General features: G+C 43.2%; 2 protein-coding genes across 6 annotated transcripts in view; one reads left to right on the top strand and one right to left on the bottom strand.

Moving 5' to 3' along the window:
• LOC139746738 (glutamate receptor ionotropic, delta-2-like) overlaps nt 1–3,074 on the top strand; it is a 59,489-nt gene extending 56,415 nt beyond the window's left edge. The window contains exon 12 of the mRNA XM_071658240.1: nt 2,492–3,074. Within this exon, the coding sequence (XP_071514341.1) occupies nt 2,492–2,752 (261 nt within the window). The 3' untranslated portion in view covers nt 2,753–3,074. The remainder of the gene's footprint in view (nt 1–2,491) is intronic.
• A 10,707-nt stretch (nt 3,075–13,781) lies between these two features.
• Nucleotides 13,782–19,238, bottom strand: part of LOC139748633 (uncharacterized) — a 460,904-nt gene continuing 455,447 nt past the window's right edge. For all 5 annotated transcript variants that reach the window (XM_071661833.1, XM_071661836.1, XM_071661831.1 and 2 more), the window contains 2 exons: nt 18,837–18,986; nt 13,782–17,110 (listed from right to left, as the gene is read on the bottom strand). In XM_071661833.1, coding sequence (XP_071517934.1) covers nt 16,646–17,110; nt 18,837–18,986 — 615 coding nt within the window. In that variant the 3' untranslated portion in view covers nt 13,782–16,645. The remainder of the gene's footprint in view (nt 17,111–18,836; nt 18,987–19,238) is intronic.

Genomic DNA, 19,238 nt, shown 5'->3' with positions numbered 1-19,238 from the left:
AAGTGAAGTGTTTTAGATATCTGGGGGTGGATCTTCAGCGGATGGAACCATGGAAGCGGAAGTGAATCATAGGGTGAGGGAGGTGGCGAAAGTTCTGGGAGCGTTGGAAAATATGTGGAAGTCGAGAATGTTATCTTGGAAAGCAAAAATGGGTATGTTTGAAGGAATAGTGGTTCCAACAATGTTATATGGTTGCGAGGCGTGGGCTATAGATAGAGTTGTGCGGAGGAGGGTGGATGTGCTGGAAATGAGATGTTTGAGGACAATATGTGGTGTGAGGTGGTTTGATCGAGTAAGTAATGAAAGGGTAAGAGAGATGTGTGGTAATAAATAGAGTGTGGCTGAGAAAGCACAAGAGGGTGTTTTGAAATGGTTTGGTCATCATGAAGAGAATGAGTGAGGAAAGATTGGCCAAGAGGATATACGTGTAAGAGGTGGAGGGAACGAGAAGTGGGAGACCAAATTGGAGGTGTAAAGATGGAGTGAAAAAGATTTTGAGTGATCGGGGCATGAACATGCAGGAGGGTGAAAGGCGTGCAAGGAATAAAATGAATTGGAACGATGTGGTATACCTGGCTCGACGTGTTATCAATGGATTGACCCAGGGCATGTGAAGCGTCTGGGGTAAACCATGGAAAGTTTTTTGGGGCCTGAATGTGGAAAGGGAGCTGTGTTTTCGGTGCATTATACATGACAGCTAGAGACTAAGTGTGAACGAATGGGGCCTTTGGTGTCTTTCCTAGCGTTACCTCGCACACACGAGGGGGGAGGGGGTTGTTATTCCATGTGTGGCGAGGTGGCGATGGGAACAAATAAAGGCAGACAGTATGAATTATGTACATGTGTATATATATGTATACATTGAGATATATAGGTATGTATATTTGCGTGTGTGGACGTGTATGTATATACATGTGTATGTGGCCGGGTTGGGCCATTCTAACGCGGGAGACAGCGACAAAAAGAAAAAAAAAAATATATATATATATATATATATATATATATATATATATATATATATATATATATATATATATATATATATATATATATATGTATATATATATATATATATATATATACGTTGAGATGTATAGATATGTATATGTGCGTGTGTGGACGTGTATGTATATACATGTGTATGTGGGTGGGTTGAGCCATTCTTTCGTCTGTTTCCTTGCGCTACCTCGCTAACGCGGGAGACTGCGACAAAGTATGATAAAAAAAGAATATATATATATATATATATATATATATATATATATATATATATATATATATATATATATATATATATATATATATATATATATACATATATATATATATATATGCATGTGGGGGGAAGGGTTACGATTTGTGTTACGGGTATAGAGTTCTACACTCGTGTTGCCTCGTCTCTTAAGCATGTAGATATGTACCATGTCTTGAGTCAAGTGCACCAATACATACACTCCAGCCTCAGCCAGGTACCCATTTATCGACTAACCTCAGGAGGAGGATGAACACATGGGATAAACTTAGGCCGACTGCCACGTCTAGATTTCGAACCCGAGTGGGCCCCTTACCCAAGCTGACCCGTGCTGTATTATCGTGTCTAAAACCTCATTACGGAGCCTGTGTGTGTGTGTGTGTGTGTGTGTGTGTGTGTGTGTGTGTGTGTGTGTGTGTGTGTGTGTGTGTGTGTGTATCATGTGTCTCCTTTGAAGAAGGTGTGTAAGAAATGGAGAAACACAAGGATGTGTGTATGTGGCATTTAGTGACCTGGAGATAGCATATGATAGGGTTGATAGAGATGCCCTGTGGAAGGTATTGCGAAACTACGGTTCTAGGTGGGCTCTGGGCTTGGAAATCTGAGGTAAGACAGTACTTAGGAGCGTGTTGGAAATAAGATCCCCATGGACAATGACGTGTGAGGGGGGTTGATTGAATGAGAAATGATTGTCTGAGCGGGAGGTGTGATAGTAAGAGGAGCAGGTATGAGAGAGCTGAATTAGGGTAAGCTGGTATGGTTTGGACATGGGGAGAGGATGAGTAAGGAGAGGATGACTAAGAGGATATACGTGTCGGAAGTGGAGGGAACAAGGAAAACGGGGAGACAGAGGAGTAGGTAGAAGGATAGAGTTAAATAAGCTTTGAGAACTCAGGCCCTCAACATGCAGGAGGGTGTGAGGCGTGCACGGGATAGAGAGAAAAAATGGAGCAATGGGTTATTCAGAGAACGACGTGATGTTAATTGACCAAACCAGGGTATATGAACCAGCCGGAGGAGGAAGAAATTACTCATCATTCTCCCTTTCGGCCGACGTGGCTATAAGTGGGGAACCCATCCTCCCTCCTCCCCCTCCCCTGGAAGAGTCATATCGAAGACAATAGGACTAAAATGCCCCTCAAGACAGCGGCGGCTGCCAGTGGATGCTAACCGTAACACTCAGTCGTCAGCTCCTGCAGGGAAGGAGACAGACATGACCTACGATCTTTTGTCTTTCAGTTCATAATCTTCGAGGAGCAGAACCTGCACCGCAAGGCGGCCGCGGCTGGCGGGGAGGAGGGCGATGCCTGGAAGGTGAAGGAGACAACTGATGGAGAGGGAGGAGGAGAAGGAGGAGGAGGAGGTGGTCAAGTGGTGCTGACGATGGAACACCTCCAGGGACCGTTCTTCGTCCTCCTACTGGGCTGCCTGGCAGGGGGCATCTCCCTGCTCATCGAGGTCTTCTACAGACACATCCTCTACGCTGGCCAGAAGGTCTGATGCGCTACTTCACCACCACAGGGAGGATCAGGCGTCGCAACTCCACGGCCATAAACCTGTGTGCAGTGATATTGAACAGTGCCGCTTGTGAACAGTGATCGTCCGCCTGTGCCACAGTGTGTCCCTTGGGTCAATATTAACACACACTGTGCCACCAGACTGTACACAGAGGAAGTAACATAGAGTAACAATAATTAGTCTTCCAAAGATGTATTTTATGCTGAATTCATTTGTCTAACTTTCTCTGTATGAGTCGTGTGTAGCCTCCAACTGTCGCTGGTGTAGAGAGGATCACAATGGACTAAAATATAAGTGAATGAATGACGTGCATTTGGTTCCCTCTTTATCATGATGTAGTGGCGACTGTCAGGTGTAGGGCGGGAGTAGCGGGAAACCGCACTGTTCTGCTTATATGGCGTGTGATACGGACAAAAAGTCGCTATAAATAGCAAGATGAGTGAAGGTAATTATTCATATTCTTATCCTCTGCAGTTCTTGTTCGCTTCCTTCATTATTATCCTTATAAACAACATCTTAATGTTCATAAACAACAAAAGATTCTTGTATTTATTTTCTGCAATTCCTTTCTAACTATATGAAAATATTTCTTTTTTCTTTTTTCATACTATTTGCCATTTCCCGCACAAGCGAGGTAGCGTTAAGAACAGAGGACTGAGCCTTTGATGGAAATCCTCACTTGGCCCCCTTCTCTGTTCCTTCTGGAAAATTTAAAACGAGAGGGGAGGATTTCCAGCCTCCCTCCCCGCTCCCACTACTACTACTACACCGTGCCCTGCTTAGCGATATAACACCAGGGACATAGGAACGGCTTCATTTGTTTCACATTCACTCCTTAGCTGTCATGTATAATGCACCGAAAACAGGTCTCCGTATCCACAAGCAAAACCCATGGGCCATTGACAGCACGTCGCCCTCTGTATATCGCATTACTTCACTGCATTCTGTCCCATGCACGCCTGTCACCCTCTGCATGTTCAAGCCCCAGTCATGCAAAACGTCTTTCACTCCATCTTTCCATTTCCTCCCTTACCCGCTCCACTCCAGACACATGTCCCAATCTCTCTTCACTCATCCTCTCTATATGCCCAAACCATTTCCGCACACCCTCCTCAGCTCTCTGTGAGACTTTATTTACTATCACATCTCTGTCTTAGACTGCCCTTCCTTACAAGACCAACCTTAAAGTATTTCATATCTAATACATCCGTCCTCCTCCATTCTTCAATATATGGGTCACACATCTCTCTCCTCTACAGCACCACCGGGACTATCATACCATCAACACACCCATCTATACCCTCACAGTGGTCTCTCGTTCTGTACACTCAATGCACACAGTACCTTTGCCCCCTCACCCACCCCATGCCTCACTTCAGCTTCCATGGTTCCTAGGGATCGAAAGCAGTCTAGTTACCCCAGGTATTGCGTATTTTCACTCGTATTCCAACTTACACTGGAAACTGCGAAGTGCGTGAAAGAAGAAAGGACATAACGTGGCTTTGTCCTCGAAAGCTGAGGGTGGGGTGTCTGAACCTGTGAAAAGGAGGGAGAGAGAGAGATGGTAAGCTTGATGAGAAGAACCTGGATGCTCATGTTCTGAGTGAGCCAGAGTTGAAGGGTGATGGAGTGGAGTGGTCCAGGGGTAAATTCCTAGGTTAGTGAGAGGGCAGGAGCGAAAGAAATGGCGGCACTTCTGATGAAGAATGATTTGCTGGAATGTGTTAGTACATGAAAGGGAATTCAAGGTTTTCTGAAATAGCACATCGAGATGTGGGTGATTCGTAACGCTTAAGCACCTGGGAGTGAAGGTTAAGCACCTGGGAGTGAAGGTTAAGCACCTGGGAGTGAAGGTTAAGCACCTGGGAGTGAAGGTTAAGCACCTGGGAGTGAAGGTTAAGCACCTGGGAGTGAAGGTTAAGCACCTGGGAGTGAAGGTTAAGCACCTGGGAGTGAAGGTTAAGCACCTGGGAGTGAAGGTTAAGCACCTGGGAGTGAAGGTTAAGCACCTGGGAGTGAAGGTTAAGCACCTGGGAGTGAAGGTTAAGCACCTAGGAGTGAAGGTTAAGCACCTGGGAGTGAAGGTTAAGCACCTGGGAGTGAAGGAAATAAGTAGAAGAAAGTGAATTTATGAAAGCAGCCAAGTGACTAGTATGGTATATGTCGTGAAGGTGATCGACTACTGAGGCTACGGGATCTGAATGCAGGGGTGGGTGATGGTTATGGGGGTCCCTCGTGGTTATGGGGGTCCCTCGTGGTTATGGGGGTCCCTCGTGGTTATGTGGATCCCTCGTGGTTATGGGGGTCCCTCGTGGTTATGGGGGTCCCTCGTGGTTATGGGGGTCCCTCGTGGTTATGGGGATCCCTCGTGGTTATGGGGGTCCCTCGTGGTTATGGGGGTCCCTCGTGGTTATGGGGGTCCCTCGTGGTTATGGGGGTCCCTCGTGGTTATGGGGATCCCTCGTGGTTATGGGGGTTCCTCGTGTATATAGGGGTCCCTCGTGGTTATGGGGATCCCTCGTGGTTATGGGGATCCCTCGTGGTTATGGGGGTCCCTCGTGGTTATGGGGGTCCCTCGTGGTTATGGGGGTCCCTCGTGGTTATGGGGGTCCCTCGTGTATAAAGAAATATGGGAAAGTTTCTTAAGATATTTGCTGGAAGAGGAATGTTACGTGACATTATATGGGTTAAGAAGAAAGGAGCATACATGATCATACATGGGTGAGGGGAGCTGATGCTGGGATGAAAGGAGCATACATGATCATACATGGGTGAGGGGAGCTGATGCTGGGATGAAAGGAGCATACATGATCATACATGGGTGAGGGGAGCTGATGCTGGGATGAAAGGAGCATACACGATCATACATGGGTGAGGGGAGCTGGTGCTGGGATGAAAGGAGCATACATGATCATACATGGGTGAGGGGAGCTGATGCTGGGGTTCACTGGGTTTTACGGCATCTTGTGCTGTCTGACTGATGGACGTGGAAAGAAGAGACTGTTGGATGTGAACGTGTTGAGAAGAGCAGCTGGTGGAATGCCTGACCGTAGCATGGCGGTGGAGGAACTACATCATTTTCTCAAGGGTTTAGAAAAATGGAAAAAAGAAAAAGGTAGACTTATGAAATAAGAGGTGAAGATGAGTGAGCTTGTACATTTAGTCTGTGTACATAGATAGCAAGAACGATAGGGGATACAGGACTCGAAAATGCATGGGAGAGGTATGCATAATAGAGGAGATGAGGTATGGACTTTTGAAAAAGGTTAGAGCGTGGCGGAATAAGGAAAGCTAATCGCCAATATAAGAGAGAGAGAGAGAGAGAGAGAGAGAGAGAGAGAGAGAGAGAGAGAGAGAGAGAGAGAGAGAGAGAGAGAGAGATGGTGTACAGACGCTGTCTTTAATGAAAGGAATGTATATGACAGGGTAGACCACAAATAACCTTTGATAAACATTAATGAACCATTTGAGATCAAGACTCGTAATCTACCACGGTTGTCTACCGTGTGTCTACAACCATCAGATTTTTGGGTTAACATTACTACCGGAAGCGGAAGTACAGCTACGTAGACTCGTGTATGCGAAGGAGAGAAACACATTGGACAATGTATTAAATATCTTTATTATTCCTTCACATCATTGATATACCAAACTTTGAAGAACAACCTGTGCCAGACAGACAGACAGACAGACAGACACAGACAGACTCATGTGTCTGTGTTCTGTCCTTCATCAGTTGGGGGAGCCACAAGGGCATGTAAATATCCAGTACGCTAAGGAACAAAATATGTATATAAAAGGAAACTTGTTCCTCTGCTACATAAGGGTCATCTAAACAATTCAACAAATAATGGGGCTTAGCATATTGTTCACCCCAGTCAGGTGGGGGGGGGGATGGTGCCGTGGGTGTGTAGGAGGGGGAGGTCATGTGGGGGTGGGGGAGTGTGTAGAGCCAGCCTGTAGTGTGTTGATGGATTATCCAAGACGTGGGGAGAATATCTCGTGGATTATCCAAGACGTGGGGAGAATATCTCGTGGATTATCCAAGACGTGGGGAGAATATCTCGTGGATTATCCAAGACGTGGGGAGAATATCTCGTGGATTATCCAAGACGTGGGGAGAATATCTCGTGGATTATCCAAGACGTGGGAGAATATCTCGTGGATTATCCAAGACGTAGGGAGAATATCTCATGGATTATCCAAGATGTGGGGAGAATATCTCGTGGATTATCCAAGACGTGGGGAGAATATCTCGTGGATTATCCAAGGCGTTGGGAGAATACCTCGTGGATTATCCAAGACGGGGAGAATATCTCGTGGATTATCCAAGACGTAGGGAGAATATCTCATGGATTATCCAAGACGTGGGGAGAATATCTCGTGGATTATCCAAGACGTGGGGAGAATATCTCCTGGATTATCCAAGACGTGGGGAGAATATCTCGTGGATTATCCAAGGCGTTGGGAGAATACCTCGTGGATTATCCAAGACTTGGGAGAATATCTCGTGGATTATCCAAGACGTGGGGAGAATATCTCGCGGATGATCCAAGACGTGGGAGAATATCTCGTGGATTATCCAAGAGGTGGGGAGAATATCTCGTGGATTATCCAAGCAGTGGGGAGAATATCTCGTGGATTATCAAAGGCGTGGGGAGAATATCTCGTGGATTATCCAAGACGTGGGAAGAATATCTCGTGGATTATCAAAGGCGTTGGGAGAATATCTCGTGGATTATCCAAGATGTGGAGAGAATATCTCATGGATTATCCAAAACGTGGGGAGAATATCTCGTGGATTATCCAAGATGTGGGGAGAATATCTCGTGGATTATCCAAGAGGTGGGGAGAATATCTCGTGGATTAACCAAGACGTGGGGAGAAAATCTCGTGGATTATCCAAGACGTGGGGAGAATATCTCGTGGATTATTCAAGACTTTGGGAGAATATCTCGCGGATTATCCAAGACGTGGGGAGAATATCTCGTGGATTATCCAAGATGTGGGGAGAATATCTCGTGGATTATCCAAGACGTGGGGAGAATATCTCGTGGATTATCCAAGACTTGGTGAGAATATCTCGCGGATTATCCAAGACGTGGGGAGAATATCTCGTGGATTATCCAAGACGTGGGGAGAATATCTCGTGGATTATCCAAGACGTGGGGAGAATATCTCATGGATTATCCAAGACTTGGTGAGAATATCTCGTGGATTATCCAAGACGTGGGGAGAATATCTCGTGGATTATCCAAGACGTGGGGAGAATATCTCATGGATTATCCAAGACGTGGGGAGAATATCTCGTGGATTATCCAAGACATGGGGAGAATATCTCATGGATTATCCAAGACGTGGTGAGAATATCTCGTGGATTATCCAAGACTTGGTGAGAATATCTCGTGGATTATCCAAGACGTGGGGAGAATATCTCATGGATTATCCAAGACGTGGTGAGAATATCTCGTGGATTATCCAAGACTTGGTGAGAATATCTCGTGGATTATCCAAGACGTGGGGAGAATATCTCGTGGATTATCCAAGACGTGGGGAGAATATCTCATGGATTATCCAAGACGTGGGGAGAATATCTCGTGGATTATCCAAGACGTGGGGAGAATATCTCGTGGATTATCCAAGACGTGGGGAGAATATCGTGCGGACCATCCAAGACATGGGGGAGGGGGAAGAATATCTCCAAGTCAATGCAAGACATAAGAGGAATATCCGAAGATCGTACCCTAAGTTTGACTGTCCGAATATGTGATCAGAGACGCGCTGAACACATTTACAAAATGTAAATCAAATCTAGAAATGTGTATTCGCTCGTTTACATATATTTACACACAAGGTTCAAAATTCATCAAACGTAAATTGATTCAGAAAACTGACATAGATATTCGAGGACACAGGCGCCCCCCAGAAAATGGGGGGTGTGGCGATGTGTGACTGAATCTATTTCAACTTTGTGGAGAATAGAAAAATACCAGGTTCTATTGCCTCGCGACTATCCGTTTTCTATGCACGTGAAATGTTATTCATCTGGTTGAACAAGGAGGAAAAAAGAAAACGGTGTGGGGGTGTGGGGATCCTACTGGTACAAGCACCTCCGTCTAGTGTGGGGGTGTGTGGGGGTGTGTGAGGGAGTCAGTAGGGAGTCTATAAGACGCAGAACAAACCAACTTCTTAAATAAAATGGTTTTCAAAAGTCTTGGCGAAGACCTACGAGGGGGGAAAGGGGAAGAGGCGTCTTCAGGTCACATTGTTGTAGGTTGTAACATGGTTGTAGGTTGTAATATGGTTGTAGGTTGTAATATGGTTGTAGGTTGTTACATTGTTGTAGGTTGTCATATGGTTGTAGGTTGTAATATAGTTGTAGGTTGTAATATGGTTGTAGGTTGTAATATAGTTGTAGGTTGTAATATGGTTTTAGGTTGTAATATGGTTGTAGGTTGTAATATGATTGTAGGTTGTAATATGGTTGTAGGTTGTAATATGGTTGTAGGTTGTAATATGGTTGTAGGTTGAAATATGGTTGTAGGTTGTAATACTGTAGGTTGTAATATGGTTGTAGGTTGTAATATTGTTGTAGGTTGTAATATGGTTGTAGGTTGTAATATTATAGGTTGTAATATTGTTGTAGGTTGTTACATGGTTGTAGATTGTAATATTGTTGTAGGTTGTAATATGGTTGTAGGTTGTCATATGGTTGTAGGTTGTAATATGGTTGTAGGTTGTCATATGGTTGTAGGTTGTAATATGGTTGTAGGTTGTCATATGGTTGTATGTTGTAATATGGTTGTAGGTTGTCATATGGTTGTAGGTTGTAATATGGTTGTAGGTTGTAATATGGTTGTAGTTTGTCATATGGTTGTAAGTTGTAATATGGTTGTAGGTTGTAATATAGTTGTAGGTTGTAATATGGTTGTAGGTTGTAATATAGTTGTAGGTTGTAATATGGTTGTAGGTTGTAATATGGTTGTAGTTTGTCATATGGTTGTAAGTTGTAATATGGTTGTAGGTTGTAATATAGTTGTAGGTTGTAATATGGTTGTAGTTTGTCATATGGTTGTAAGTTGTAATATGGTTGTAGGTTGTAATATGGTTGTAGGTTGTAATTTGGTTGTAGGTTGTAATATAGTTATAGGTTGTAATATGGTTGTATGTTGTAATATGGTTGTAGGTTGTAATATGGTTGTAGGTTGTAATATAGTTGTAGGTGGTAATATGGTTGTAGGTTGTAATATAGTTTTAGGTTGTAATATGGTTGTAGGTTGTAATATGGTTGTAGGTTGTGATATGGTTGTAGGTTGTAATATTGTAGGTTGTAATATGGTTGTAGGTTGTAATATGGTTGTAGGTTGTAATATAGTTTTAGGTTGTAATATGGTTGTAGGTTGTAATATGGTTGTAGGTTGTGATATGGTTGTAGGTTGTAATATTGTAGGTTGTAATATGGTTGTAGGTTGTAATATTGTAGGTTGTAATATGGTTGTAGGTTGTAATATTGTAGGTTGTAATATGGTTATAGGTTGTAATATTGTAGGTTGTAATATGGTTGTAGGTTGTAATATTGTAGGTTGTAATATGGTTGTAGGTTGTAATATTGTAGGTTGTAGTATGGTTGTAGGTTGTAATATGGAAGCGCTCAGTACTGTCTCAGTAAAACATTGGCTTCATATAACACCGAGTCAGGATAACCATTAAGGCCCTTATGGTAAACACTGTGATTATATAAATGGACTGACATTGATTAACACTGAGTGATTATGATCAACACTGAGTAATGATGATCGTCACTGAGTGATTATGGTCAACACTGAGTGATTATGATAAACACTGAGTGATAATGATCAACACTGAGTGATAATGATCAACACTGAGTGATGATGATCAACACTGAGTGATAATGATCAACACTGAGTGATAATGATCAACACTGATGATCAACACTGATGATCAACACTGAGTGATAATGATCAACACTGAGTGATGATGATCAACACTGAGTGATAATGATCAACACTGATGATCAACACTGAGTGATAATGATCAACACTGAGTGATAATGATCAACACTGAGTGATGATGATCAACACTGAGTGATAATGATCAACACTGATGATCAACACTGAGTGATAATGATCAACACTGAGTGATAATGATCAACACTGAGTGATGATGATCAACACTGAGTGATAATGATCAACACTGAGTGATGATGATCAACACTGAGTGATGATGATCAACACTGAGTGATAATGATCAACACTGAGTGATGATGATCACACTGAGTGATGATGATCAACACTGAGTGATAATGATCAACACTGATGATCAACACTGATGATCAACACTGAGTGATAATGATCAACACTGATGATCAACACTGATGATCAACACTGAGTGATAATGATCAACACTGAGTGATGATGATCAACACTGTGATAATGATCAACACTGAGTGATAATGATCAACACTGAGTGATAATGATCAACACTGAGTGATGATGATCAACACTGAGTGATAATGATCAACACTGAGTGACGATGATCAACACTGAGTGATAATGATCAACACTGATGATCAACACTGATGATCAACACTGAGTGACGATGATCAACACTGATGATCAACACTGATGATCAACACTGAGTGATAATGATCAACACTGAGTGATGATGATCAACACTGAGTGATAATGATCAACACTGTGATAATGATCAACACTGATGATCAACACTGAGTGATAATGATCAGCACTGAGTGATAATGATCAACACTGAGTGATGATGATCAACACTGAGTGATAATGATCAACACTGAGTGATGATGATCAACACTGAGTGATAATGATCAACACTGAGTGATTATGATCAACACTGAGAGATGATCAACACTGAGTGATAATGATCAACACTGAGTGATGATGATCAACACTGAGTGATAATGATGAACACTGATGATGAACACTGATGATCAACACTGAGTGATAATGATCAACGCTGAGTGATGGTGATCAACATTGAGTGAAGATGATCAAGTGATAATAAGAAACACCGTGTGATGATGATGAACACAGTGATAATGATCATCACTGAGTGGTAATGATCAACACTGAGTGATGATGATCAACGCTGAGTGATGGTGATCAACACTGAGTGAAGATGATCAACACTGAGTGATAATAAGCAACACTGAGTGATGATGAACACAGTGATAATGGTCATCACTGAGTGGTAATGATCAACATTGAGTGATGATGATCAACACTGAGTGATGATGATCAACACTGAGTGATGATAATCAACACTAAGTGATAATGATCAACACTGAGTGATGATAATCAACACTGAGATAATGAAAAAGACTGAGTGATAATGATCAACAATGAGTGATGATGATCAACACAGTGATAATGATCAACACTGAGTGATGATAATCAACACTAAGTGATAATGATCAACACTGAGTGATGATAATCAACACTGAGATAATGAAAAAGACTGAGTGATAATGATCAACACTGAGTGATGATGATCAACACAGTGATAATGATCAACACTGAGTGATGATAATCAACACTAAGTGATAATGATCAACACTGAGTGATGATAATCAACACTGAGATAATGAAAAAGACTGAGTGATAATGATCAACACTGAGTGATGATGATCAACACAGTGATAATGATCAACACTGAGTGATGATAATCAACACTAAGTGATAATGAAAAACACTGAGTGATAATGATCAACACTGGGTGATAATGATCAACACTGAGTGATAATTTTCAACACTGAGTTAAGAACAGGGCGGCGGGGGTTCAAGAACAGGGTGGCGCGGGGGGGGGGGGGGTCAAGAGCAGGGTGGCGCGGGGGGGTCAAGAGCAAGGCGGGGGGGGGGGGGTCAAGATCATTACTGAGGTGGGGGGATGGCGTATTGGTTGTGGGTAATGATCGTTTTCTGTTCGTCAGACTGGCCCATGATGAGGGGTAACTATGGTACTGATGACCTTCGGTCACCTCAATGTGTCGACTGCGGGGGGAGAGAGAGAGAGAGAGAGGCTCGTCGTCGTCACACACACTCTCTCCAGTCGTGTTCTAAGGCCTTGACAGAGACGATTGTGTTGGGTGAGTGCGTGGCTGGTTCCGGAGTGCGTTGACCAGCCGGGCCCAGCGTTGCACGGAAGGGGTTTGGGATTCGAGTGTGGGGTTGGGAGGTTGGGGGTTGGATGTGTACAACAAATGACGTCAGGAGGGAAGGAGGGAAGGAGGGAGGGAGGGAGGGAGGGTGTCTGTGTGGGAGCAGGAGAGGGGAGCGGGTGGAGGGAAGGTCTGCGTCAGAACTCGCAATGATTCTTTATTTATTACAAGTTTGTCGTCTGTTGTAAATAGTTTAGCAAGGGGAAAAGGGGGGTGGGGTAGGTAGATTGTGTGTTTATATATTTTATATGTATATAAATTCATATATATCTATGAACAAGAGGTTTACACTTAAGTTTAGAACCGTTATTGATATGCCTTTGGGGGAGAGAGGAAAAAATTCTTAAGGGATGTAGGCTATGTACAATAATGTATATATATATATATATATATATATATATATGTATATTTATATTTATATTTATATGGTATTGTTTCACGACGTGAGTGCAGAAAACATCACAGAAAATGGGTAAGTATAAAGAGTATTGGAGAAAACGTCCTGTTCTCCTAGTCATCATAACATCATAACCTTACGAAATATTAAAAAATTCCATTGTGCACTTGTGGGGTATATTTGTATCATTAGCATATATATATATATATATATATATATATATATATATATATATATATATATATATATATATATATATATATATATATATATATTGCTGCTTGGTAGCCGAGAAGACAGGAAAACACACTACGTTGTTGAACAATTTCAAAATGATTGATGAAGATCAGAAACCTTGTGACGTGGGTGGTTGGGGAGGGGAGGGAGGGGAGGAGAGAGGAGAGTTGGTTATCTCAATATTTATATAAATGAAAGTTACAGTTTTCCCAGCGGAGGTAACACGTGATAAACATTAATAATGAACAGTATATATATATGTATATATATAGAAAAAAAAAAAAAAGGATTGAGGTTAGATGCGAACATGTATATACTATATACATCTACATCCTCAACCCTAGTCGACAGTACACCAAGATAATGAACAGATAACCAGCAGTTTAGGAAAACATTAAAGGTATTAATTAATATCATTACAAAAAAAATTGAAAAGAAAAATGATCCTCCATGATATATTTTATCCCAAAAAAATTTAATTTGGAATTCTATATATATATATCTTTTTTGTGCGAGTGTTGAGGCTTACCACAAGTGGTTCTCGGTTCGAACTAAACGAGTTTAACGGATACAACTCGTTTAATAAGAGTCTTCACTCTCAATAACTTCTTAATATCAAACTTCTAAGGAAAGACATATTGGAGAGAAATAACGGTGATTGCATAACCTGAAATCTAATAAACGAACAATTTCACCTCGTTTAACTCCATAACTTGATCATTTGTCGACTCGTTTAACCTCAGACTTGCGGCACTCGTTATACGTGAGGGCAAGACTCGTTTAGTCTGGTTGGTGACCTCTGGCTACCCAACGTTCGATATTATTAAGATTTCTCTTTGGTTGCTCAGGACCTGCCATGTTGATCTCGACCATCCAAGGACCAAAACACGATTCCGTTTTCCATTTCTCATTTAAAAAAAAAAATTGTCCTTATTCTTAACGACGTAAGACACATCAGAATGGAATTAATGATCTAAAACTTGGTGTTTCAGAATTCTGCTGCCATGTCAGCCATATTTATGCCTCGTTCGTTGAACACGACCAATATGCATTCAAAATCTGAACGCGACTTTCCGGGAGCACGCACGACCCGACTATAAATTATCTATATTTCCTCATCCTTCAAATACGAGTCAAGGTGCTTAAGATCAATGTACTGTTCGTTATAATAATGACATGAGTAATATTGCCAAAAACGGGTGAAGTACACTTAAGACATATACAGAAAAAAAATCTGGAGCATATTGGCATCTTATCCTACAGTGACGTAGGGACCGGAGGCTGACTGGCCAGCCTGAATAAGCGTCAGTGCAACGTCAGAGACTGATTGGTCAATGTGCTTGATAACATACAGTGACGTCAGAGCTTCGAATTCAACTGTCGAAAGGCTTAAGAAACACATTTGAATACAACAAATCAACATAGTCATCATGGTGAATGAAACTAAATAGAGGAATCAGAGCTGAATGCTGATGAATCAGGTGAGCCTTTTGAGAATTTCAAAGTAATATGAAAAATGGCCAACAGGTTTTTTTAAGCACCTATGTGACGTTCAGTGACGTCAGATTTATGTGCTCATTGGTCAGCTGGCTTGATAAGCGTAATCGATATGTTAATCGAAAGGTGATTGGTCACTGTATATAAAGTATATTGATTGGTCAAGAAACTTGCAGTGACGTCAGAGCTATATATGTGTGTACCCTCTATTAAGGCTTCACAAACTCGAGGCGACGTGTTAAAATCGCCCTGGTTGGTCAGCCTAAGATGACGGAGGCATCCAGTGACGTACTGGGGCAGCTGGCCAATCAGCCATCGTTGGGGCCCATCCGTCCAGCCAATCACTCCTCTTCTTGCATATCTTTAGGCACAACAAGTCACTAGAGTACATTCGACGGAAAACAACAACAGAAAATGGGTCTCCTATAATAACTTGTTTGTTACATTAAAAGTTGGTATTTACGGTAAGACAACTTGTAACCATTAAGTGATCATTTAAAAACTGTTTGTTAGTTCATATTATGTACACTGTCGGGGAACTCCTAAACATAGATATATGTCAATGGCACAGTAAAAAGTTGAGAAATTTAATTAAATATATATATATATATATATATATATATATATATATATATATATATATATATATATATATATATATATATACGTGTTTGTGTGTGTGTATATATATATATATACGTACTTGCTATTTCATATAAATCCACTAATTCGGTATTTTCTTCTCAAATGAGATAACAATAGAAAGATTTGGGTTATCAAATGAAGGGCCTCAGTCTACTTCAACTACTGAACAAATGCATCTAACGTTGAGAAAGAAGGCGCGGTGGTCCATCGAGGCATCTTTGAACCGGAGGAGCTCGAAGCTTCCTTTATATTTATATTATATTCCTATAACACAGGAGTTTGTAGGTCACATGAAGACTTACTAGCCCTAGTCAAGACTTGCTAATACTAGTCAAGACTTGCTAGTTCTAGTGAAGGCTCGCTAGTCCTAGTGAAGGCTCGCTAGTCCTAGTGAAGTCTCGCTAGTCCTAGTGAAGTCTAGCTAGTCGTAGTGAAGACCTGCTAGTCCTAGTCAAGACTTGCTAGTCTTAATAAAGTCTTACTAGTCCTAGTGAAGACTTGCTAGCCCTAGTGAAGACTTACTAATCATAGCAAAGACTTATTAGTCCTAGCAAAGGCTTGCTAGTCCTAGTAAAGTCCCGCTAGTCACTAGTAAAGTCTCGCTAGTCCTAATGAAGTCTCGCTAGCCCTAGTGAAGACTTGCTAGCCCTAGCAAAGACTTGCTAGTCCTAGCAAAGGCTTGCTAGTCCTAGTAAAGTCTCGCTAGCCCTAGTGAAGACTTGCTAGCCCTAGCGAAGACTTGCTAGTCTTACCAAAGACTCACTAGTCCTAGCAAAGACCTGCTAGTCTTAGCCAAGACTTACTAGTCCCAGCAAAAACTTGCTAGTCCTAGAACTGGATACACAGGAGAGCCAGGTCAGACCAGCCTGGTCGTGGAGGCACCTCCTCTCTACTTCTTCTTCTTGCCGCTGCCGCTGCTGCCGCTGCTGCCGCTGGCGACTTTACTTGGGGACACTATGGATTTGGCCGCCCCGTTGGTCTTGGAATCTCCCGCCTTAGCGTCGCCTTGTGACGCCTCCGTACTGGATGATGAGGGCGCTGCTGCTCCCGCTGCTGCAGTAGGCGACGAAGGTGGTGACGAAGGCTTGGTGGTAGAGGACGCCGCTGCTGCAGACGACGTCGACGTCGACGCGGGCGGCGACCCTGGCGGCGACCCTGGCGGCGAGCCGGCGGAGGCGGAGGAGGAGGAGGAGGCGGACTTTGGAGGGTGTTTCTTTGGTGTTTTGGAGGGTGAGGTGGAGGGGGAGGTAGGGACCTCCTCTGGAGGTGGGAGTGGAGGTGGAGGAGGTGGGGGGAGGCGGCTGAGGATGTCCTCCGGGTCCTCGTAGCAATCAGGAACCTTCACCTCCGTCACCTGCGGCAGGGAGGGGGCGCCTCGGTTAACAGTGGGGTAGTGGCAGTGTAACGCTTCCTAGTAACATAACGTGACGGTGAAATGCCTCCACATAGGCCTATCAAGTGTTGCTTAATTAGGCCACCTATACAGCCTAAGTACTTAATTATGCCACATAATACAACCTAATCACTTAATTACGCCACCTGTACAACCAAATCACTTAATTAGGCAGCATAATACAACCAAATTAATCAGGCCACATAATACAACCAAATTACTTAATTAGGCCACATAATACAACCAAATTACTTAATTAGGCCACATAATACAACCAAATTACTTGATTCTGCCACATAATACAACCAAATTAATTAGGCCACATAATACAACCAAATTACTTAATTAGGCCACATAATACAGCCAAATTACTTAATTAGGCCACATAATACAACCAAATTACTTAATTAGGCCACATAATACAACCAAATTACTTAATTAGGCCACATAATACAACCAAATCACTTAAATAGGACACATGATACAAACAAATTACTTAATTAGGCCACATAATACAACCAAATTACTTAATTAGGCCACATAATACAACCAAATTACTTAATTAGGCCACATAATACAACCAAATCACTTGATTAGGACACATGATACAACCAGATTTATTAGGCCACATAATACAACCAATTTACTTGATTAGGCCACATAATACAACCAAATTAATTAATCAAACCACATAATACAACAAAATTACTTGATTGAGCCACATAAGTAAATTGCTTCATTAAACCCCATGAACAACGTAACAAGACCACTCAGACAAGCGTACTACTCAACCACCTACACAACCAAATAACTGAACTGAACCACCTGGTGAACCAGCCACTTGGGGTCACCACCTGGACAGGGAATACCTGACGTCATTGCACCACCTGGGCAAACAGCTGGATGATCAATGACTTCAGACGGAGCTTCTCGAACGAGACAGATGGTTGGTTGGTCTAGACTACCATAAGATTCCTGAGCCAGCTGGTGCACTTCATCCACCAGCTGATTCCCTTGAACGCAGATGGTTCACCTGAACCACTTGCTTCGCCAGCTGGCGTACCTCCATCCTTACCAGCTGACTCAAAGAGATGTTCACTTGCTTCACCATCTGACTCAGGTGAGTAACCATCTGCCTCAGCCGTTGGATTCATCTGGGCAAACCATCTGACTCACCAGCTGGACCCCTCTAGACGACCTCTGTGACTCATCTGGACGACCTGTAGTTACCGTGACTCACCTGGACGACCATCAGCTTCCACGACTCATCTGGACGACCAGCTGGCAAGGCCTACCAGAACGACCAACTATTACGACTTACCTGCGCTCCCAGCAGCTGGACGACTCACCTGGACGACCAGTTGGCACGACTCACCTGGACGACCAGTTATCACGACTCACCTGGACGACCAGTTAGCACGACTCACCTGGACGACCAATTGGCATGACTCACCTGGACGACCAGTTAGCACGACTCACCTGGACGACCAGTTAGCACGACTCACCTGGACGACCAGTTAGCACGACTCACCTGGACGACCAATTGGCACGACTCACCTGGACGACCAGTTGGCACGACTCACCTGGACGACCAGTTAGCACGACTCACCTGGACGACCAGTTAGCACGACTCACCTGGACGACCAGTTAGCACGACTCACCTGGACGACCAATTGGCACGACTCACCTGGACGTGGGGTACGACCACCTGGTGGGACTTGCCGTCGCCTACAGCCGTGGGGAGGAGTGGAGAGGTGGCACACACAGCCATAGTGGAGAGGTTGGTAGCTACACTAAACTCCTTCTTGGACTCCGACTTGTGGAAGGCCTTCTTGATCTGCAAGGGTGAGGCTAATGTTAGGTTGGATCCATCGATGTATGCACGGACTGGCCACTGTTGCTGCTGCTCCTCCCCCTGCTCTCTCTCTCTCTCTCTCTCTCTCTCTCTCTCTCTCTCTCTCTCTCTCTCTCTCTCTCTCTCTCTCTCTCTCTCTCTCTCTCTCTCTCCTGCACTTGGCGGAGTTACTTGAAAGGGAGTAGGAGGGGGTAGGGAGATCATGTTTGCTTTGGCGGGGGTTATTGGTGGGGG

The sequence above is a fragment of the Panulirus ornatus genome, chromosome 5 (assembly GCF_036320965.1).
Source record: "Panulirus ornatus isolate Po-2019 chromosome 5, ASM3632096v1, whole genome shotgun sequence".
Lineage (NCBI taxonomy): Eukaryota > Metazoa > Arthropoda > Malacostraca > Decapoda > Palinuridae > Panulirus > Panulirus ornatus.
Note: the sequence above shows the minus strand (reverse complement) of the source record. Positions and strands in the feature narration are given on the sequence as shown.